The 24,112-nt window shown below is 35.8% G+C and overlaps 1 protein-coding gene and 1 long non-coding RNA gene across 5 annotated transcripts in view; one reads left to right on the top strand and one right to left on the bottom strand.

The window, feature by feature from the left end:
• HMCN1 (hemicentin 1) overlaps positions 1-24,112 on the top strand; it is a 400,921-nt gene that overhangs the window by 332,973 nt on the left and 43,836 nt on the right. The window contains exons 73-86 of the mRNA XM_006198786.4: positions 87-231; positions 621-748; positions 1,053-1,209; positions 2,744-2,865; positions 3,064-3,228; positions 4,825-4,932; positions 5,364-5,501; positions 5,626-5,760; positions 9,291-9,560; positions 11,857-12,047; positions 14,981-15,194; positions 16,821-16,955; positions 17,364-17,554; positions 20,401-20,482. Coding sequence (XP_006198848.1) covers positions 87-231; positions 621-748; positions 1,053-1,209; positions 2,744-2,865; positions 3,064-3,228; positions 4,825-4,932; positions 5,364-5,501; positions 5,626-5,760; positions 9,291-9,560; positions 11,857-12,047; positions 14,981-15,194; positions 16,821-16,955; positions 17,364-17,554; positions 20,401-20,482 — 2,181 coding nt within the window. The remainder of the gene's footprint in view (positions 1-86; positions 232-620; positions 749-1,052; positions 1,210-2,743; positions 2,866-3,063; positions 3,229-4,824; positions 4,933-5,363; positions 5,502-5,625; positions 5,761-9,290; positions 9,561-11,856; positions 12,048-14,980; positions 15,195-16,820; positions 16,956-17,363; positions 17,555-20,400; positions 20,483-24,112) is intronic.
• LOC140688744 (uncharacterized) overlaps positions 20,519-24,112 on the bottom strand; it is a 134,622-nt gene continuing 131,028 nt past the window's right edge. For all 4 annotated transcript variants that reach the window (XR_012063530.1, XR_012063527.1, XR_012063528.1 and 1 more), the window contains one exon: positions 20,519-20,842. This is a non-coding gene — a long non-coding RNA (uncharacterized lncRNA). The remainder of the gene's footprint in view (positions 20,843-24,112) is intronic.

Here is a 24,112-nt window from a genome sequence, read left to right as displayed (position 1 = left end):
TCTCACCTTGTGTTACCTCTTCAGAGTCTTAGTTCAGGCTATGTTATTGATAGAGATGAAGTTTTCCATATGCATCTCTTGTGCAGTTCCTCCAAACATAAAGAGTGGCCCCCAGAGTCTTGTCATTCACTTAAATAAGTCAACTGTATTGGAATGCTCTGCGGAAGGTGTGCCAACTCCAAGGATCACATGGAGAAAGGATGGAGCTGTTCTATCTGGGAATAATGCAAGGTAACGGTTCTGGGAAAGGATGCAAAATTCTGTAAGAAACGAATTATAAGTTTTTGAATCTTTGTTCTACTGCATTTGCTGGCCCTTGCGATGTTTGGAATGGGTCTCTTCATTTTAATATGAGAATCAAAACATAGTATTTTAAAAGCATAATTCCTAAGGTTTATGTTCCAAACATGATTATAATCTATCCACGATCACAAGCCCATCTACTATGCACCTTTGCAGGATATCTTTTTTTTTTTTTTGCCCCAAGGGTATTGTAAATTTATGAAGCAGGAGAAAGACTGAAAATGGATTTAACTGAGCTTTTTGAAATGTTCTCAGTCAAAATGTGCATAATTGGAAAGGCTGATTCAGGGGACTTCACTTACAATCTTTCTTTATAGATACTCTATCCTGGAAAACGGATTCCTTCGTATCCAGTCAGCACATGTCACTGACAGTGGGCGATATTTGTGTATGGCCACCAATGCTGCTGGGACAGATCGCAGGCGAATAGATGTACAGGTCCATGGTAAACATACTTTTATGAACAACATCCCATCCTTGGGTCAGGTGTCCTTTGATAGCCTAAACCAGTAAGATCATAACGTAAAGACCTCCACACCCAGTGCTGTTTAGATGAATTACACTATGTTATGAACAGTCAAGACCCATTATGATAGCATTATGACAACACTAAGTAAATTCACAGAACCTTATTGTGTCCATAACTATAAAGCAAGTTACCAGTGGTCAATTTCACTTTGGCAGAAACATCTTAAGTGGCATACTACTTGCTGAATCTGTTTCTCTCTTATTTGGTGGCTTCATTTTAGTTCCTCCATCGATTGCTTTGGGTCCTACCAACATAACTGTAACCATAAATGTTCAGACTACATTGGCTTGTGAGGCCTCTGGGATACCAAAACCATCAATCAACTGGAGGAAAAATGGGCATCTTCTTAATGTGGATCAAAATCAAAGTTCATACAGGTAAGGAATAACCTAAGTGGAAAATCCCACCTACTATTTAGAATCGTATTTTTTTAAAGAATTACCATTTTAACCCTGTCAGTGGGGCAACAAATAAAGTATGAAGAATTAGCTAGTATGTAGAGTATGTTGTTCTTCCTTAATATGGGATTAGTTTTTCCATCTAAAATCTTTTTTCTGAATTATAGGTATAACCTCTGTATCCATAGCTCTGTGGATAACTATCAGTGAGCTCTACAGGATTAGATTTCCATTCTGCTTTCATTTTTTTTTTTAGCACCTTTTGGAATTTTATTTTTAAAAAGGGTAAAAAAAATACCATTTGGTATAAAAGAAAAAACTATTCTGTAAAAATAATACAAGCTTTGGTTGCAGAATAAAAATCAAATTTTATACCTTGAAATACAATTTAGGTATTTAGCAGCATGCGTGGAGAGGAAGAACAGTGTTTTCTCCAATTTTTTGTATCCTTCCAGCTTTACTACTATTGCTGTTAATATGACATCATATTAAGGAATTGAATTTCCAGTGCTTTAGATAAGCATCATTTCTCATTTCTCGAGTTAATAGACATCTTGTCAGAGGATTTGCCGTATTACTAAAAACAAATGTCCTTAATAGATCTGCCTTGACAAAAATCAATTCTGATACATCAGGAAATATGAAGCTAGAAGTGTTTCACTTAAAGTTCTATTGCTACTCTCTCTTTCTCACCCTCTTAATCTTTGGACATTGGGGATTTAGTGACTTGAAAGTATACACTATGTGGAAAATGTACAATGCTCTCGAATAAAAAAGCAGGTCAAATACATTGTTGTTAAATCATTTCTCTTTATCAGTGCATAGTTTGAAGTAAGAAAACAGATATTCTTATTTAGATTCTTATTAAATAATTCTTATTCTTATTAAATAATGTATGTGCATTTATTCAACCTTCTAAGCACTTGAAGTGATCCTGATCACTTTAGTTTTAAGTTGATAAAAAGTTAAGGAAAAGACTCCTTGATATATGTACTCTGCATCTCCAAGGTATCCAACACATATAAGGAGACATGTGAAGTAGGGAAAGGGGCAAGACAAACAGGCTTGTAGTAACCCATCTGTCGGTGGAAATAACCAAATACCAATCTGCAAAGTTATTGTGAAATTTAGAGATAATTTATGTGCAGCATTTGAGATGGTGCCAGGAATGCATTCAACGCTCAATAAACAATGGCTCTCTCATCAGTGTGCTCATTTCACTGTATTTCACCTGAGAAAGCATGATTGATTGTGCTTTAAGCATTCAGAAAATGCAAGCTTCCCTCTTAAGATGATCATTCTACACCACTGCTTCCTGCAGATACCAAGGTTGAAGCCCTATTAACCCACTGTCATATAAACTCAAAGTCTGGTACATAAACAGATGCTCATTTTAACATGAGGAAAAAGTTCCATTTCCCTCAGTTCACAACATGGTACCACATTGAACCAACTGGAAACATTTGTCAAAACTGATATATTGCACCTCATTGCTTTAAAATCTCTCCTCTAGGCTCCTTTCTTCAGGGTCACTAGTAATTATTTCCCCGTCTGTGGATGACACGGCAACTTATGAGTGCACAGTGACAAACGATGCCGGAGAGGATAAGAGAACCATGGATCTCGCTGTCCAAGGTAGAACTGGCTTAGTGTGCGGACTGAGCGTTATTCTAACGGTATCATTTCGTCCTTCCACTGCGGCCAGGAGGGCTCCCTTTTCTACTTACCAAACATTCACTTTCAGTGGAGAAAGAGAAGGACGTGTGGTAAGGCTTTGGAAATCTCTAAGGCTTAGAAACGTGTAGTTTTCTTCCTTTTTGGTTGTTGTTTTAGTTCCACCTTCCATAGCTGATGAGCCTACGGACTTCCTAGTCACCAGACATGCCCCGACAGTGATCACCTGCACGGCTTCCGGAGTGCCAGCTCCCTCAATTCACTGGACAAAGAACGGTATAGGCCTGCTTCCCCGAGGAGAGGGCTATAGAATTCTGTCCTCAGGTAAGACCACACATCTGTTGATTGAATTAGTTATTAATGGATGGCCTTACCCGGACTTTTGTTGCACCAAAATAAAAGAATAAAATCCAGCTAAAAAAGAAACACACACACAAAAAATACATCTGCATTCCTGGACTTAGGCATCTGAAAAAATACACAGTTAGAATGAGGAGGAAAACTAGGGAAAAGGATAGGAAAAAAAGTCTAGAAACAAAATAACAAATAATAGCTAAGGCTGATTTGAATATATTAAGTATGACCAGTGGGGTTTTATGTGCATATTTACTAAACCTGAGGTTTTAACAAATTCACTGGTTGCCGTTGAGTGAAACACACTCCAAATAGAATGTCCATTCATTTAACAAACATTTAGTACCTAAAATAGGCTACGTACTCCACTGAGTTTCTGAGAATATAAATCTGAGACAGGGTTCTTGCTTTCAAGGTTTCTATATTTTAGCAAGTAAGGCTGGGTGATAAGTGATAGGATTAATGGTTTTTGAGGATGCTTGTAACAATCATTTATAAAATTTTAATTACTGAAAATTTTATAGTATTAAGTAGAAGAAGTTAATTCACCTAAAGTATAGATGATTCACATTTGTGTTTCTGAAAATTCATCCCGCACTGGGGAGATGGAGGTACATTGGAGATAAACTTAAGTACCAAGTAATATCCTGAACATTCTGGGGTTTTATGAGTATGTGCATATTATTCTCAGATTATTTGTTTACTTCTTCAATAGAAGGGAAATAAAGAAGGATTTGTTCTCAGGCTAGAACTTGACTATCTCAGAAATCTGCATAGATTGGTAGCAAGTAAAATCATAAAATATAAAGTAACTACTCTTCAGCACAAAGTACTGTGCTAAGAAAACAGTTTAGAACTTTCTAAAAATGCTAAACAGAGTTACCACAGGACCCAGCAACTCCACTCCTAGGTGTCTGCCCAGAGAAATGAAAACTTGTGTCCACAGGAAGACTTGTGTGCAGATGTTCATACAGTGTTATTCCCGATAGGCCAAAATTCGAAACATTGTAAATGTCCATCAGCTGGTGAATGGATAAACAAAATGTGGATAACTGGCACGATGAAATTCTATGTAGCAATAAAATAGAGCAAGTATATTAACATGTGCTACAGCAAAAACTGCTCTACTAAAGAAGACAGACATAAAAGACTTCTGTATGATCCCGTCTGTATGAAATGTTTAGAAGAGACAAATACACAGAAACAAAAAGATGAGTCATTGCCTAGGGCTGGCGTTGGGAGTGAGGAGGGACTATAGATGGAATGAGATTTCATTTTGTGGGTAATGGAAATGTTCTAAAATGTGAGAATTGCACAACTCTGTAAATATACTGAAAATTGTTGAATTGTACATTGAAACAGGTGAAATTTTTGGTCTGTAAATTTTGTCTAAAGTTGTTACTAGTGATTAAAAAAAACTGCCTTAGGCACTTCAGCTGGTACAAGTATGAATACAAGCCAAGTACCACTGTGCTAGGGGAATGAAAACACAAAAATTGAAGAGACATGGTTTATCAGACCAGAAAAATGGGGATGCACTCTGCATGAAAACATTCTCCTTTTTAGGAACGATTGAAATATTTGCCACTCAATTAAACCACGCTGGAAGATACACTTGTGTCGCCAGGAATGCCGCTGGTTCTGCACATCGACATGTGACCCTTCGCGTCCAGGGTATGGAAGGTTATTTGTTCCTTGAAATCTTGTGTATTTTTTAAGTATGTTTATTCTTGAAGGGCGGTACTGTCTAGAGTCATAAACCACAGTAACATTTTGGAGATATGAAAGCCTGATATTCTTCAATAGACTTAAAAAAAAATACAGATGACAAACCACACAGAGCAACCCCTCAATTATTTTTCTTCTTGGATTTTTATGATCTGTTTCTAAGTTTAGTCTTTTCTATGGAGTTCTTCTAATGGAAGGTAGCTGTGGTAACAAGACTCAAAAAATGCGATACAGCCAATAGGTGCTTTTCCTTGGGAGAATGAGATCACTAATATTTTGGAATTATGAGTTTGGGCATATTTAACCTCATGACTACTAAGAGACAATTATGCCACTCACTAACGCCCTTGCTTATTTCCATTGATTAATTATTATAGAGCCTCCAGTTATTCAGCCTCAGCCAAGTGAACTAGATGTCATTTTAAACAATCCTGTTTTATTACCATGTGAAGCAACAGGGACACCCAGTCCTTTTATCACTTGGCAAAAAGAAGGCATCAGTGTCATCACTGCAGGTACCTACCACTGTTTATATCAATAAAAACCATGGCAAGTCAGTTTTATATTTCAGAAGTCTATAAGATTTTTTTTTATGAAAATAGGAATTCATCTCACTTTGCTTTCTTAACTGTGATGTAGGTAGAAGCCATGCACTTCTTCCTCATGGTGGCTTGCAGATCTCCAGAGCTGTCAGAGAGGATGCTGGTACTTACATGTGTGTGGCTCAGAATCCAGCTGGTACAGCCTTGGGCAAAATCAAGTTAAATGTGCAAGGTACCTAAATAACAAACCTGTATGTCTTCATTGCAAAGATGCTTGTAACAGTGTATATGAAAATTCATGTATCTAGAGTAATTATGCTGCCATAGTTCTTAACATTCTTAGTTTATGTTACCCTATTTGTTTTTCTATTCCGTTTATGAAGAACAAAAAGTAATGCTTGAGTGTTTCTTGGTATTATTTGTATAAGTAGACTGAGGCATTTCATGATACTTTGAATTTCTTTGAACCTCCCTTTGATACTCTCTTTCATTGTAGCACATGTTTAAAGTGATTTTTAAAACCATTCTCTCCATAATACTCCTTTGGGTACCTTATGAAACAGTGGATTGTAATATCCACTTGAAAAAACAAATCTTAATTTTTTTTTAAATTTGCAAATCATAATAAAACGTCATGAAACAAAAAAATAATCATAACTGCAATTAAAGCAACTTGCTAGAAAAAATTATTCTAAAGACAGAGTTGGGGTTTTTTCATATTAACTGATATTTTCTTGATATAATGTTCATTTCTTGCATGTGTTGCTTCTGTGAATGAAGGTGTGGCCTAGAAATAGGCTCTAAGTTACTGAATTTGCATTAGCTGATTTGAATTTCCTTATAATGTGATTTTCCTATGGTGAATTAATGACCTTATTAAGCTTATTTACCTGCAGACTATAAATCTACTTTCTTTGAACTTTTCAACATTTCTTTCAACAAATATGTATTGGGATAATCAGTGGAAATATATTGAACATTACAGACATGATCCTTTCCTAATGGTATGGAGAAGGGAAAAAAACTAAACTACCAAAAAAATGAAATAATTATAAATTCTGACATATGCTATGCAGAGAGAAAACAGAAGGCTGAGATGGAGAATGGTGGGAAAATATGAGGACCACTTTTACACTAGTGGTTGAAGTAGGTTTCCCTCAGGGACTTGTATCAGAGCTCAGACTTGAAGGATGACCTGAGATAAGCCATGTAAAGGTGGCAGAGTGTCCAAGGGGGAGAGGACAGAATGTGCAGTGGCCCCAAGGCAGGAATAAGGAAGAAGAGAAGCATGCCAGTGTGGCTGACCATGTTGAACGTGGGAAGGCTGGCAAAATGTGAAGAAAGTCAGAAAAGAAGGCAGGACCAGTGCATGGAGGGCCCGGCAGACCAGAGGAGGGTTAAGATTCCCTCCTCTGCAATGTTGAAGACTTTTAAGGGTTTAGCCAAGACTCTTGTTTGGTTTTAGGAAGGTCTCTTTGGCTGTTATGTAAGTAATGGTTTCAAAAAAGCTCAAGACTAGAACTAGGAGAACTGTTGAAGTGCTCTAGGCATCAGGTTACGTAGGCTGGCTGGGAGTGGGAGCGGGTGTATGATTTGCAGGAGTACGTGAGGAAAGGGACGGATTCAAGAAATTTGGGGCGGTGCAGTTGCCTGGATTGCTGATGAATCTGACTGGGAGGTTAGGAAAAGAGAAGAGTTAGTGATGTTTCCTGGGCTTTGGGCTTGAGCTAGTGAGCGGAGAGAGTGCCGCAGGGGAATGACTGCAAGGGGAAGAACTGATTTTGGAGGAAGGAAAACATGACTTCTGTTTAATCGTGTTAGACGTGGGAAACTATTAGAAATCCTACTAGAGACGTTAAAAAGGAATTGAATATTTATGAATTCAGAGCTCAAGGGAGAAGTATAGTCTAAGATACACATTTGGAAGTTACCGGTGTATTTCAGTCCTCAAGACTGCATGAGAATTTGGATGAAAGAAAGCAGAGGACAAAGCTTCAGGATTCTGCATTGTTTTGAGTCTGAGAAAAGAGAGAACGCTGAAAAGAATACAAAGGAGAGGGCAGAGGTGACAGAGGAAACTAGATGGAGGCTAAGAGAGGCCAGTGTTTCAAGAAGAGAGTAGCCTGCTTTCCTGAATGCAAGTGAGAGGTCAGTTAGGATGATGTCCAAGAAATATTAATAGGTTTTTGCAATGCAGAGGTTGTAGAAAAGAATTGTGAGGGTTTTTCACTCACTAATTAATTAAAATTATTGATCGGAGCAATTATGGGACATAGAAACACATTAAACAACTAATAGCGTTTCAACATTCCAAAAGTAACCAGAGATAGTCGCATACTCTGAAGGCATGAAAAATTCTGACTAGAGTCTCTTCGTTCAGATATAATATGTAACAGTGAGCACAAATCCAACCAGATCATTTTGGTTGAAATCAATCATTTTAACATGGTGATGCATATTTTTTCACAACTTGCCGATTTTATTTTACTCATCACCGTTAGTGTACCCTAAAATTTGGCATCTTTGTGGTTGAGCATTTCTCCACACCTTCCTCTGGCAATGCAGCAGACAGTTCCTGGTCTCTGGGACTGGCTGTGCACGAGGCACTGCTTGGGTCTGTAGCGTTCTCGGAGGTCTCTTGCTTCTTGCATGTAGTAACAATGAATGTCTTGAATGGGTGGTAGATATTTCAGAGGATTTTTTTTTTTTGATCTTCACTGTCTTAAAAGAGGTATTTTCACTGTCACTGTCTTCTGCACCTTCTCACAGTCTCCAGACTTGCACTGACCGGCATTGGTGGTTGGGACGAGGGGGTGTGGCAGAGGGTATCATCCTCCCCTTCCTGCCTCTTGTACTCGTGTTTTGTTGTCCTCTCATAATTATTTAACGTGTCTTCAAAGCTCAGTAGAGTATCCAGTCCAATACCCGACTGGTATTTAATCCATTGTAAACCCTACAAAGAGAAATCCTTATCATAAGCCCTTCCACAGTTTTCTGAAGAAGTGGGAAGAGTTCTGTGTCTGTCTGCAGTCAAGCCTAAATCAACATGGGTTTGAACTGTGTGAGTCCATTTATACATGGATTTTTTTTCAACAGTAAATACCACAATACTAAACAATCCAAAGTTGGTTGAATCCACAGATGTAAACCACAGATCCAGAGGTGCCAGGAACACAGAGGGCCAACTATAAGTTATATTCAGATTTTTGGCAGTTCAGAGGGTCATCATCTGTAAACCCTGCAGATGCTGTTCAATGGTTAACTGTAATTCTTCTCTATAAGCTGCTTACTTACTTCTTGATTCATTCAAATAATACTTGGTTAAATATGGCCACTGTACATGAGATCATAAGTACTATACGAAGTGCATGAATGAAAGGATCCCTGAGCAGTTAATTTCCAGACCTTGAAGGGGTCTGTTTTGAAACTTTAAGTAGCTGAAGTGAATCATGTAATACATGTATGTTAAAGAAAACACCTCTATCAACACAGTCTAAGTTTTCTAGCCACAAAGTCCCTTTTGAATCCATGTTTACATCCTTATATTATCATTTACATTTGTTAACCATGTAGAGAATAATTTTCTGAAATGGGTTGAATGACTTCCAACAAAAACAGACTGTAGCAAACCTGATGATGATGATTTGATGAAATCAGGGCTTTGTTTCTCCTCAATGTGACTTCACTTCACTGGAGTAATACTGTGGTATGTAAGTGGTACAGTCATGCTTTTAAGACAGGTTTACACTTCATGTCTTTTAGTTCCTCCAGTCATCAGCCCCCATCCAAAGGAACATACCATTGCTGTGGATAAGCCCATCACACTACCATGTGAGGCAGATGGCCTCCCGCCACCTGACATTATGTGGCATAAGGACGGGCGTGCAATCCTGGAGTCAGTCCGGCAGCGCGTCCTCAGCTCTGGCGCTCTGCAGATAGCATTTGCTCAGCCTGATGATGCCGGCCAGTACACGTGCATGGCAGCTAACGTGGCAGGGTCAAGCAGCACGAGCACCGAGCTCACTGTCCACGGTAGGTGGTTTAGCATAAGTTATTTCGATGTGCTACATCACATGGCAAAGAGAGAAGGCCACCAGGAATACGTATGGAGATCAAAACCACGCAGAACAGTAATCATAGTGGGCTGTGTGGGGGAGGGTTGGGGGTGTAGGTACTCTTGTCCTTCAGATGTTTTTGGCAGGCTGTGTTTATTTGTGTGTGCACATACGTGTGTGAGAAAGAACGGGATTTTATTAATAAAGCCAGGTAACTAATGTGTTGCCAGTCCCCTCACATTGTGACTGTTGGGGTCTATGATGGCTTATGAGCGGTGCATTGGTTTTGTGACTTCCTGCTTTACTCTTCTGCAAGTCATCTTGGCCCCAAACTAATCCCCATGTAATCAGCATTATAAATGTAATGTGAGCCTAATGAGAATTGGAGATCTATTTGATTCATTATTTCAAAGTAGCAAAGTATTTACAGGTTTATTTTTATAATAGAAAAAAATACTTTTTTTCTTTGGATTCAGACAACCAACAGAATATCTAAAGATCAGCACTGAAATATTTTAGCTGTTAATGTGTATTTTTAAGACTAAAGATAGGATATCTATTAAGATCAGAGGCAATTCTTGTATTAATGATGAGTTTCTGCTTTTTCTTTTTAAAAACATTTGGGAAAGCTGTTCTTTATCTTCCGGTGTATTTGAATTTTCTATAATTTTACACCTGCTTTCACTTAATATAATTGAACTAATTAATACTCATTAGTCCTTTAGCTTCAAATAAATAATACTCCTTCCTTCAAGTATTTGTAGAAAATCTGCCAAAACTGACCATACACTAAACAACAAATTGTTAATAATATTTAAAAATACAGGCCACAATTCCTGCCCACAATGCCCTAAAGCTAGAAATGTGTAATGAACTTCTAATGTCAAAACCCCAATCCCAGGCAAATTAAAAAAAAAAAATACCATTCTAGTTAACACGTAGGTCAGAGAATATGGTTTTATTTTCAGATTATTTAGAAAGTAATAAAATTAAGGATGCCACATATCAAAATGTATGGTGTGTGGTCAAAACTAAAATCAAATACAAAGTCACAGCTTTAAAATCCTTATTCTGAAAAAGAAAGAATTTAAGTAAATGTACTAATGTTGCAACTTTGTAATCGTTAGCAAAGTTAAAATATCAACTCCAAGGAAACCAGGATAAAGGAGATGATGACAATACAGCATAAATTAATGAAAAATGAACTGAATGTTTGTGACATACCACTCAGCAAAATAGATTTTTGTTTTTTCCATATTATCTATGATTATGCAGATAATTATTTATATATTATTTGTATGTTTATTCATTTAATCATAGAGAAATAATTTTTACTGAAACTAACCTCTGGCCTGTCACTTTAAAATATATCATTAAGATTGATCCATTTCTCACTGATGTGTTTGAATAATTCCAAACTTTATTGTTTAAGGAGGGGAGTATATTTTTGCTTGCTGAGCCAAGTATTCTTACTATTTTTAAGCCTTTCTTTTAGAAGCCAGTATCTTAGTTCCAAGTCCCCTAAGGTATTTCTTAGTACCCTGAAATAGTCCATTGATCTTTCTATATTGCCTGAATTCCAGTTCAGAACAATTTGAGACAGAGCAAGTATTCGCACAGAATTGTGAAATCACTGTAAAAACTTCCTCTGTGGTAGTATAAAAACTGAATTAAATGTCTTTGCCAATTTTACTTGGCATTTGTTGTAACACATGTGAAATACGGCAGTAATGTTTTTTCTTTAGCACTTTGTGATATTTTACATGTGGTGAGTATTTTACAGTGTTTTAAAGTAGTGAGTCTTACTATTTTGTCCTCACAATATGTTTGTGATACGGATCCAGCACTTATACAATGGTAGAAGCATTGTTTTTAAGTTATTCTTGTTCGTTTTATTTTTCTGCTTTTACTTTAACTTCACTTCTGCTTATACAGAAGAGATTCAATTAAGGAAAAGTCAGAATTCTAAATAAAATCTAGATATTTCTAACCAGTTCTATATCATTTTTTTCAGAAACTATTATAAACATATTCAGCAAGTTCAAATCCATTAGAATTCTTTCTGGCATCGAAAACACTAGTTGCTTTCGTAGTAAAGAACAAGTGTCTTGCCTAAGTAACGAACAAGTATCTTGATAATTTTTTTTAGTATTTCTAGCAAGTTACCCTCAAGAGTATTTTGTGTGTTAATTTGTGTGTTAATTTTCAATGTGAATGTAGATATTATTGAACTCAACATCCTGAATGATTATCTATTTTGAAACTCTCCATAGTACCACCTAGAATCCAGAGTACAGAAGAACATTACACGGTCAATGAGAATTCACAAGCCGTCCTTCCGTGCCTGGCTGATGGGATCCCCACACCAGCAATTCACTGGAGAAAAGGCAACGTTCTTTTAGCTAACTTGTTAGGAAAATACACAGTTGAACCCTATGGAGAACTCATTCTGGAAAATGTGGTGGTAAGTTTAATAAACATGAGTAAGTACATTAAGCCAGGCTATTAATTCACTGTTTTACCTTTAGTGACTTGGCTTAGAAATGTATTTTTAAATAATAAAAGAAAAATACTCTTATAAAATCAAGTCAAAAAATTAATTGTACACATATTTCATTTTATATCCCAGGTTTAAGAATAGTAAAATACAAAAAAGCAATTTGTTTGCTCTTTTCAGGTTTTTAGATAACTCTTTCGAATCACTGACAAGGAAACTAAAATTTTACAGATCTGTGTGAGCTGAAGTTTTTGAATATTCTTAGGTGATACTTCTCCAGTCTGCAAAACAGTACCTAGCAGAAGCAGCTCAGTTTTCAGCGTTAGCCCATCTGAAGAGGACTCTGTATCTACACACACCACGTGACTTTAGAAGAAACAATCATGTGGTCTGAGAGTGTCAACACTTGGCACCAAGTATTAAACATGAGTAGAATGTGAATGCCTTTCAGAGCTTTTGTACCCATTTTATTCCTTTTCATTACTCTTTAAAATGCCTAAATTTCATTACAGAGTCTTTATAGAATTAAATTTGAACAGATTAAAATGATAAAATTGATTTCAGCTCATAGTATAATTTCAGCCTTTAGCCAGCCAGACTCCTGGGATTACCAGGTAAATAGCCCTGGTGACAGGCTATGTCATTAGACCCTAATACAAACACATATACCAGCAGAAATGTATTTATTCAAATCTTAGTTTCCATCAGTTGTGAGATGCGCCATTATTTTATGTACCACTAAGAAAAAAGAAAAATACAGTTAAGTAAACTAGAGAAGATAGTCAATTTTTAAGTTGTATCCGAATGTCAGAGATACTGAAAGTGAAAAATGTGGATTTTAGGATTGTTAAAATAAGGATAAACTGTTTCTTTAAGCTGGTAAGTATCTATTGGAGGTTACTCACAGGTTCAAGAATGTTGACTTTGGCCCCTCAATAACTCTTAGACCTGAAGAAATTAAATGAGAAAAGAAAAATTGAGACTTTCAGTGAAACAATGACTCAGATACATTGAAAAATATATGAACAATAAGGTAGCTTATAAATACCCAGTGAAGGACACAAATGATAGAAGAGGTCTATTTGTGAATAATGTGTACAATCCAGATTTTCAAAAGCTTCACTTCCATAAAATCTTTGATGTAAAACTTTAATTGTCATAACCTGGGAATTTAAGAACAGCTAAGTGGGATGGGGGTGGGGAGACCCTTACAGAGAATCTGATGTATTCCTGATTGCCCTTTAAAAAAAAATAGTATACAACCAACCAAATTTAGATTATATCTATAATGAATGATTACCGTTTTTATGCTGCATTTCCAATCAATTCTTTGAGGTTTCGATGAAAAAAATTTTTTCCTTAAAACTTTTCTTAAACAAAGGAAAGTGTAATATGGATCTTAATACATTCAGAGGCATTCATTCAATCATCAGTTCAGCAAATTCTTTGAGTACGTTCTCTGATCAGCAGTGATTTCGGCCTTTAGGAATAATTACATCAGGGAACAAAAGAATCAAAGATCCTTTCTAGAGGAGGGAGGGAGACAGTAACAAAAGTAAACAACATATACAAGTCAGAAGAAAATAACTGGTACGGAAACTAAAAGAGGGGGGTAAAGGGGGTCAGAAGTTGGAGGAGTACAAGGTACACTTTAAAATAGCACAATCAGAGTGAGTGCCCTTTGGGAACGAGACATTTTTAGCAAAACTTGAAGGGAGAGAGTTAGCCAAGCGAATGTCTGGGAGAGGGGCATCCCAGGCAGAGAAAACTGGAATGTCCCTCCCCTAGATATTTGGGGCACAGAAGTTAAGGTGAGTGCAAAGAACTTAAGAACATAAGGTGGTGTATAACTGAAAAATTGTGCTCTGCACTGGAATTTGACACTTTGAAGCTAGGACTTCCTAGCTAGATTGCAAGTAAAGTATGAAAAAGAAAAGAAAAAAGGATAATGAAGATGTCAGGAACAAAGGCATGAACACCTGGGAGAACAAAATAGCCCTCAGTTGATCTGGTGAAGGCTACAGGTAGAACAGGAAGGGGAGATTGGGAATTCAGTTTTGGACATGAGTTTGAGATGTCTTTTAGACATCTAAGCAGAGAGTTGGAATGAGAAGTTCAATATAATTGGAGTTTGGAAGATAGGTCTGAGCTAGACGTACTGATACTCATCAGCATATGGATGGTATTTAAAGCCATAAGATTGGATGAGATCACCAAGGAGTTGAGTGCAGACCGTGAAGAAGAGGACTAGAGACTGAAGCCTCTCACACGCCAACATGAAGGCATTCACGTGGAGGGGAAGCCAGCAAAAGGAAATAGAAAAGGAGCAACCAGTGAGGTAGGAAGGAAACTAGGGGCATGGAGTATCCTGGAAGCCAAATGAAGACAAGGTTTTAGAAAGAAGGAGACCAGAACTGTGGCAGATGTTGCCAATACATCTAGGAAGATGAGTGCCAAGAACTGGCCACTGGATTTAGCAAGTGAAATTCTGAAATTGCAGGTAATATTGCCCTCACTCTTCACCCTTTTTAATCATTCTGGTGGTCTTTGGTGCCACATTACCCAGAGAACCAAATACGCTGTCAAGATTCTACCAGCCTTTGGGATTACTTGTTCTCTCTCTGTGCATTGCAGAGCAGCAGTACACTTGATGTTTAGTAAACATTGTAAAGTTTTCTGAGACCTTATTACTATAAAATGCTACAGTTCTTTAAGTTCTGGACTTTTGTTTAAATTGTCATATAAGAGCTAGCAGATGGTTCAGACTACAAGATGGAAGTTTAGACTGTCTTTAAATAAGATTGTGCCTTTGGGGACCACGCTATGCATTTTAATGTATTTTATGTAGTATGACGTAAGATTATGTGATTTTTAAGCACTATGACTTTTCTTTCTTTAAGCCAGAGGATTCTGGCACCTATACCTGTGTTGCTAACAACGCTGCAGGTGAGGACACACACACCATCAGCCTGACCGTACATGTTCTCCCTACTTTTACTGAGCTTCCTGGAGATGTGTCATTAAACAAAGGAGAACAGCTACGATTAAACTGCAAAGCAACTGGTGTTCCATTGCCCAAGTTAACATGGACCTTCAATAATAATATTATCCCAGGTTGGTAATTTAATTCTTAAGAAGTGAATAAATACACCCATCCATATAGAACTTGAAACCAATCTCCCTTTTCTTTAACTGTGGAAATTGATGGAAAAATTACATGAAAAGATTGCTTTAAGTTCTGTAAAATGGGTACATTTGCACAGATTTTAGCTTATACCTAGTATATGTTCTTTTCAATCTTTTGAAAGGATAAATTGATCACAGGACCACATATTGCAGGATATAAACAGATTTTTTTAACGTTAAAATAATTCCCCTTTCCCTGAGACAGAATTGTATATATAGGCACCTAAATTTATCCCCTCACCTCCTTTAACATTGATAAATGGATAAAGATGGCAATTGTTGGGAGTCCTGAAGATTCACCTAATGTTACAGAGAAGTCTGCCTCCCACTGTATGAATTAACTTCTGTTATAATGTGGATCAATTAAGTAGAAAATTTATGTACACTACAAGTTCAGGTGGTGCCTGGAGCCCAGGAACACTCATCATGAGGAGGACAAGTATCTATTTGTTAGACTTTATCTGCAGTATAAAGATACTGTCTGGGACATTATACCAGAAAGTCATACATTGTAACTGACTATATACTTCAATAAAAAAAGAGAGATTGTCTATAAAGAGAAAATGTTTCATCCCAAAAGTGAGTTCTGAAATACTGCCACAGTAGAATTTAATGAATGTCTTACTAGAAAATTAGTAGTAAGCTTGAGTTTTCTCTGCTATAAAGATTTCTGTTAATGACTAGAATTCACCAACTGTATTACCTTAACAATAGTAGTATTGCTAACTAAGGAAAAAAAATTCTAAAAAACCTAATCAGTACTATTTTCTGGAGGTATAATACTAATTTAGCTATTTAAATTTTTCAACCTTAATTTCCACTTAATACTCAGCAGTATGAAATTTTAAAAGATCATTTGAATGGAAGAGAACATGGCAAGGTAAACATAACTGGATATTTGCTGGTATAATCAGAATTTTGTTTAGCAATGTTTGTATTAGGATTAGCATGTTTGTCGTATAGTCTATTCCAAGTATTGTAATTACCTTTGTAAGTGTTTGTGTCATCACCACTTATGGAGAAGTTTGAATGATTACAAATTTAATCTTCATTATTACCTAACTTGCAAATGTTTTCATGATTTCCCCTCTGAGCTGCCAGGTCAGTTGAATTATAACTGAAAAGGTTTTCATATTTTTGATGTAAATTGTTTGGGAGGAAAAGTGGTGGTGAGAGAAATGAAACGGAAAATGTCATATTTCTGAATGAAAGATTTTTGAAACCCAGAGACTGTGAGCCAGCTTTAAAAGGCAACACTTTGAGATGAAAGGTGTACTTCAAATGAAAAATAGTTGTAAAAGATGTTTGTTTTTATTCTCTTTTCCTGTTCCTTCTGCTGTTATTTCATTCTTCGGATAAGTGTCTGGAGACAGCAAACAGCTCCAGGAAAGAAATCTGTGGAAAAGGCTCTCTCCTCCGATGTCATAATTAGATCTCTTTGGTTCAGCTGCTGACGGACTCATAAATCTAACCTGCAAAATATGGAGCTGTCGTAATTGTTTTCTGAGGTGGCTGAGAGGCCTTTGTGTTGTTTTCTAACCCTGTTTCCTTCAGCCCACTTTGACAGTGTAAATGGACACAGTGAACTTGTCATTGAAAGAATGTCCAAAGAGGATTCGGGTACTTACGTGTGCACTGCAGAGAACAGCGTTGGCTTTGTGAAGGCAATTGGATTTGTTTATGTGAAAGGTAGGTAGAAGTGCTCTGTGTTCAGTTTGTAATTTATTTGTGATGAATGGTTCACATTTTGCTTCTCTGTTGTGTACTAATACAATATAACTTCAGCCTATTAATCCATTTAGTCTTGTCTCACAGATGTGCAAATGCATGAGATAAAAAATTATGAACATTCAACTCAAAAGTAGGTAAGCAGTAAGTAAAGAGATCATTTGGCACAAAGTATATTCATCCACTTAGATTATTGAGACAGACAAAATTATCTGGTTATTTAGCATGAGCAGTTGTTTCTGGAGAATTCATGGGGTTCGAAAATGCCTTTTCTCCTGTTCACTAAGTTGTCTTTCTAAATAGGTCAAAATCACAAAGAAATAATCAGAGCTTCCTTTCCCTTATAACTTGTCTTTTGTTATTTCCTAGAACCTCCAGTCTTCAAAGGTGATTACCCTTCTAACTGGATCGAACCTCTTGGTGGTAATGCAATCTTGAATTGTGAGGTGAAAGGAGATCCTGCCCCAACCATCCAGTGGAGCAGAAGGGGGATGGATATTGAAATTAGCCACAGAATCCGGCAACTTGGCAACGGCTCCCTGGCCATTTACGGCACTGTAGTAAGTCACACTGGAGTTGGCAGTACACACTTCAGCTGCCACCATTAGTGCCTCTCTGTGGGTGCCATGGATGGGAAAAGTTTCTCATGCATTCCTGTCAAATCTAAATCCCTGGGTTCTTTTTAAAAACTGAAATGATTCAAGTTGATGATTTTTAGTGCTTCCAAAGACGTATGAGCCAAAAAATAATTTTGCTACTTTGTTCCCAATCATTGTCCTATTATTTAACATCCACAGATAACTTCCTCGAATTTGTTTTAGAATGAAGAAATTGGAAAATTACAGACACATTTACAAATAAAATATAGGATAGATTTTATCACTATGCCAGTAACTACATTAGACTTTCCAAAAGCTTCAATGATTTGAAAAATGAGTGATACTTGATTTTAATTTGGGGGTCAAGTAAATGAGATATTTTATCTAAAACTTTCTTAACTAGCCAAAACTTGGGTAATTTGTTAACCCACTGTTGAATTAGTTGAAATAATAATTAGAATATACTATTCAATCACTGCTCCAGTGGGCCACTCTCAGTCTTGTCTTCTCCTTGGTTTTATTTCAGCGTTTGATGTTGTTGATTGTCCTTTCAATGTTGAGATGATTTCTACCTCTGGCTACACTAATAAGTCTCAGGCTTCTTCGTTACCACTTTCCCCTGTTCTCTAATTCTGAAGTCCCTGGTACTTCTAATACCAGTGTTAATACTAATTTTGTTTCCGTTAATACTAATACTAATTTTGTTTCCACCATACAATCTCAGATTCCTAAATGTATATCTCCAACCCTGAAACTTAAGTTCCAGTTGCAGTTTCCAGCTAGAAATTTCTCTGTGGATAATGCACTGACACCCTGATTAAATATCTAAATCAGCGTATCTTCCTGCTCCCACCCTCTTCTGCTGCCTGCAAGTCAGTTACCCTGTATCATTGACGTCGTGTTTCTGTGAGCAAGACCAGAATTCTCTGATTCACAAGACCTTAGCAAAATCTGTCTCTAATCTAACCTAAACTCATATGGTGCTTATTTTCTATACCATATATGCATACATTTGTGACTTAATGTTCTGTGATTTAGTATTACTAATAGTTGTTCACTTTGTCTCCTACATTTCAAGCTTTCTAAATAGAGGTCAAGCTTAATGTTATTTTTTAAATAACCCCCCATTAGAAAGAACTTGATTCCATATTCTATATTCTGTATTCTGTATTTTATATTCTATATTCTGGGTTCTGTATTCTATATTCTGTGTTCTATATTCTGTATTCTATATTCTATATTCTGTGTTCTGAATTCCATGTTCTATATTCTGGGTTCTGTATTCTGTATTCTATATTCTACATTCTGTATTCTGTATTCTATGTTCTTTATTCTGTATTCTGTATTCTATATTCTATATTCTGTATTCTATATTCTATATTCTATATTCTGTGTTCTATATTCTATGTTCTGTATTCTGTGTTCTATATTCTACATTCTGTTTCTACATTCTGTGTTCTGTGATCTGTATTCTACATTCTGCGTTCTGTAATCTATATTCTGTATTCTGTTTTCTATATTCTATATTCTTTGTTCTGCATTCTGTATTCTGTATTCTTTATTCTGTATTCTAAATTCTGTTTTCTATATTCTACATTCCATGTCTGTATTCTGTATTCTGAATGTAGAATATGGAATAAAGAATATAGAATATAGAATACAGAATACAGAATACAGAATTTAGAACATAAAATATAGAATCAGAACACAGAAGATAGAAAATAGAATACGGAATATACAATGTAGAATACAGAATAGAGAACACAAATTATACAATATAGAATACAGAATACAGAATAGAGAATATGGAATTCAGAATATAGAATACAGAATACTGAACACACAACATAGAATACAGAATGCAGAATACAGAATGTAGAATATAGAATACAGAATGTAGAATTAGAATACAGAATACAGAACCCAGAATATAGAATACAGAATGCAGAATATAGAATATAGAATACAGAATATAGGATATATAATATAGACTACAGAATACAGAATATAGAATACAGAACATAGAATATAGAACACAGAATATAGAATATAGAACGCAGAATATACAATATAGAATACCGAACACAGAACATACTATACAGAACACAGAATACAGAATACAGTATTTAGAATTCAGAATAGAGAATAGAGAATATGGATTACAGAACATAGAATACAGTACACAGAACATAGAATACAGATTACAGAATACAGAATATACAATACGGAATACAGACATGGAATGTAGAATATAGAAAACAGAATTTAGAATACAGAATAAAGAATACAGAATACAGAATGCAGAACACAAAATATAGAATATAGAAAACAGAATACAGATTATAGAATACACAACGCAGAATGTAGAATACAGATCACAGAACACAGAATGTAGAAACGGAAAAAAAAAAAAAGAAAGAACTTGATATTTGTTCATTTGTCCTGATTGTTTAATGCTTTTACAGATATCCATAAGAATAGCATTGGCATTTTTCTTTAGTAAGATAATTTTGGATAGATGGCTGTAAAAACAAAAAATGTTATTTTTGCTTTGGTTTCCTACCAGTAATTGTTCCTTCAGAGCAATGATACGTTGTTTAGAAAAAATTGAAGCTGAGAATTTCTCTTCTTCATTTTTTAAAAATCTATGTATGTGGTTAAATATATGTAAGTTTTTCTATTTCCATTAAAGTGCCTTCTCAAAAATGAAATTTCACATTAACAGGCATCATGGTGAAGAAAGTGATTTGCCCTGCTCTATAGCTCTGTGTAGGCTCCTATTTTTATAAAAATGCTTATTCCCGTAGAATGAAGATGCCGGTGACTATACGTGTGTAGCTGCCAATGAAGCTGGGGTGGTGGAGCGCAGCATGCATCTGACTCTGCAGAGTAAGCTACTTAATTAAACTCTCATTAAACCCTTGGTTTAAGAAACGTTTAACTTTTATCATCATTCATGTTAAATGTTCGTTTAGGCTAACTGTTCATTTGACTTTCTGGGAAGTTCATTAATGGTAGCTTTCAGAGTGTCTCATTTCGTTTTCTGCTATTGATGGAGCGACTGTGATAAGCATGACTGATACAGTTTTGCACAGATATTTTTCGCTACTTTGTCTTAACACCTGCAGTTCAAGCTTGCAGTTGCTCAGGAGCAGAGCTTCTTTTGTTGTTTGCCGTATGTTCAGTTGAGTGCCCTTCTAGTTCCCCGCAGTTCTTGAAATGAGCTTACAAAGATGTCATTTTACATCACTGTAAAAATAGATGTTACAAATAAAGGCTTAATGTCAGTGAACTCAGGAGTGCTCCAGATCAGTTGCTATCAATCTGCCAGAAAATACCTATGTATTCTGGGCAGGATTACCATGCACATCATGAAAGCTCTCAGCATAAACTACAGAAGACAAAGTTTTCGTAATTAGAAAAACATGAAAGACTCCAGTGGCTCACTGCACAGTCCCCAGAACCGCTGTCCAGGGGCTGACCCGAGGGCAGTGTCATTAGGTTGAGAATTTAAGCAAACCAGCTTACTTTATAAATAGGCTTAATATTTAACAGAATGAATTTACATTTTCTTTACTCACAATTGAGAGATGCTGCAGGGTAGTGTTTACTAACAGCTGCTTGCCAAACTGCTACTCTCCAAGACTTAAACGCTTAAGAGATACTTAATAGGTATTTAAAACAATGGTTTTCCCCCAGCTTTATTGAAGTATAGTTGATAAATAAAATAGTGTACATCTAAACGGTACCATGTGATGATTTGATATACATCTACATTGTGAAATGATTACCACAGTCAAGTTAATTAACACATTCCTCACCTCACCTCTCACAGTTATTATTTTGGTTTGGTTTTTCTGTTTATTTTTTATTTTTTTGGCAAGAATACTTAAGATCTACTCAGTTGGCAATTTTTAGGTATACAGCAGTACAGTATTACTAACTATAGTCACCATGCTGTACACTAGATCCTCAGAATTTATTCATCTTATAACTGAAAGTTTGTGTGTTTTGACGAGTATCTTTCCACTTCCCCCACGGCCTCTAGCAACCACCGATCTATTCATTTCCTGAGTTTGACTCTTTTTTTTTAAGATTCTGCATTTAAGCGGTAATGCACACTATTTGTCTCTCTGACTGGCTTGTTTCACTTAACATAATGCCCTCTATCCTTGTTGTCACAAATGGCAGGATTCCCTTTTTTTTTTTTTATAGCTGAATGATATTCTATTGTGTGTGTGTGTGTGTGTGTGTATAAATACACACCATATTTTCTTTATCCATTCATCCATCAGCAGACACTTAGGTTGTTTCCATGTCTTGCTAAGACAGTGTTTTATTATTATACATATCTATCAGGTGATAATGTTGTGGGATGTTATTAGGAAAAAAAGTAGAGTTCCATGACTAAATAAGTCACAGAAAAAAATGGATTAAACTAAATATATTCTTTTATTAGATATATAAAGAGCACCTACTATACATATACCAAGCCTTGCTTAGGTGTACCAAGTTTCTTTACTGCAGACCTTTTCAGAAATGTTAATATGTGAATGTGAGTTATAACTCAGCAATTGGAGGATATAATATCCCACATTTCCCAAATAAATGTTATTTACATGAAATTTCCTCCCTTCTTTGTTGGATGAATATAGGTAGGGCGTCACACAATTAATCTCTCCTGGAAGAGTGTTCTGATCACCAGGCTTAATAAAGGCTGCATTAAATTAGCTCATCTACATACTGACAATAAATTCACTGTAATAAATGAGGTATATAAAAAAGCCAAAAATATAATTTGTTTAAAATTAAGATTAAAGCACCAGAAGGAATGACTTCATTTAGATAAAATACTTATATTTAACTGATCATTATGTGACTAATAGAATTAATTCAATCTTGAAAGATGTACATAGGGAATTTTATTGTTGAATTATTTTCTAGTCTTATGTGCAATTGGAAATGTTCAAATACATTATCTAAATGAAGATTCTGAATTGTATTTCACACTTCCATTTTGTCATAATAATATGAGCAGGCAAGCTCATTTAGTCCTTATGTTGTCATTTAGTGTTGAGAGGTTAATCTGAGGCATTTATTTATTCAACAACAGTTTATTGAGTACATAATATAATCTGAACATTGAAAGAGAAGGGAGAGCCCCAGCCCTGAAAGTTCCTAGAGTGAGGTTAATGTAAACATCAAGTGAAAAGGCAGTTGTAAGGGATGACGAGGGCATGTATGTGAATAATACATTAATGATCATTCTAAGTAAGTTAAGCCAGAAAAATACCATATTGATATCACTCATATGTGGAATATAAAAAAAATTAAAAGAAAAAAGAGGACCTTAATGAGCTCATCTACAAAACATAGACAGACTCACAGACCTAGTAAACAATCTTAAGTTACCAAGGAGAATGGGGTGGGGAGGGATAAATCTGAGAGTTTGAGATTTGCAAATGTTAACCACTATATATATAAATAGATAAAAAAATAAATTTCTTCTGTATAGTACAGGGAACTATATTCAATATCTTGTAATAACCTTTAAAAAAAGAAATATGAAAATGAATATATGTATATATATGCATGACTGGGACATTGTGCTGTACACCAGAAACTGACACAGTGTAACTGACTATACTTCAATTTTGTGTGTATATATATAAATATTTTAATACATTAATGACACCCACTGACAGATTCAAACTTTATGTGAGATAATTACTTTTGTGAAAGACATGTCAGTGATACCTTAACATAAAATTCTAGCATATAAACATCACAATAAAACATTTTACTTCTATTTTTGTTTTATGTTGTTATTCCAGATACACTTCTCGATCTGTCATAAGCAGCCATGGCTCTGAGTTATCTGATATGCCTTACCTCTCACTAAGCAAATTGCTCCACCATTCACTTCAGTCTCACTAAAACACTGCTGTCATCCCATCATGTTCTTTCAAGAATTAACAGGCTCCCCTTTGCTTACCTATTCAAACATAAATCTTTACAGTTTTCTTTTAAGATTTTAACCAAATGTTTAAAACCTACTGCTCTCTAGGGCGAATCCTTCTTTCAAAGCTAAATCCATTTCTGTGCTATTCTCTTCTCTCCAAGGAGGCTCCTGTCTCTTATATGTAATCTTTATTTTTATTTTTTGAAAAATCCAGTTCAAGCATCTTCCCCATAAAGTCTTTCTCATTCTATCTTTCTTGATACTGTAGACCAGTATAAAGATAAATGTTCTGTCAGGCACTTTTGACGCTCTTTCCAGCAACTTCATTTGAATAGCTGTCATCCTTTATAGATCCTGTTAACCTGTCCTTCCTTCTTGAAGCTCCCTGTGGCTGCCCAAGATGCCATTTTCTCCTGAGTTTCTTCCTTCCTTAGTGATCAGTTTTTAGTATCATTTATAGGCTCATTTTCTGTCCATTTCTTTCTCTTTTTTTCCATTTTTTAAATAATGATGTTGCAATACTTCCTGTCTTTAGTTTACTCTTTTCCTCTCATTTT

Source organism: Vicugna pacos, chromosome 23 (assembly GCF_048564905.1).
Source record: "Vicugna pacos chromosome 23, VicPac4, whole genome shotgun sequence".
Lineage (NCBI taxonomy): Eukaryota > Metazoa > Chordata > Mammalia > Artiodactyla > Camelidae > Vicugna > Vicugna pacos.
The sequence above is the reverse complement of the archived record's forward strand: the minus strand, read 5'-3'. Positions and strand labels throughout refer to the sequence as shown.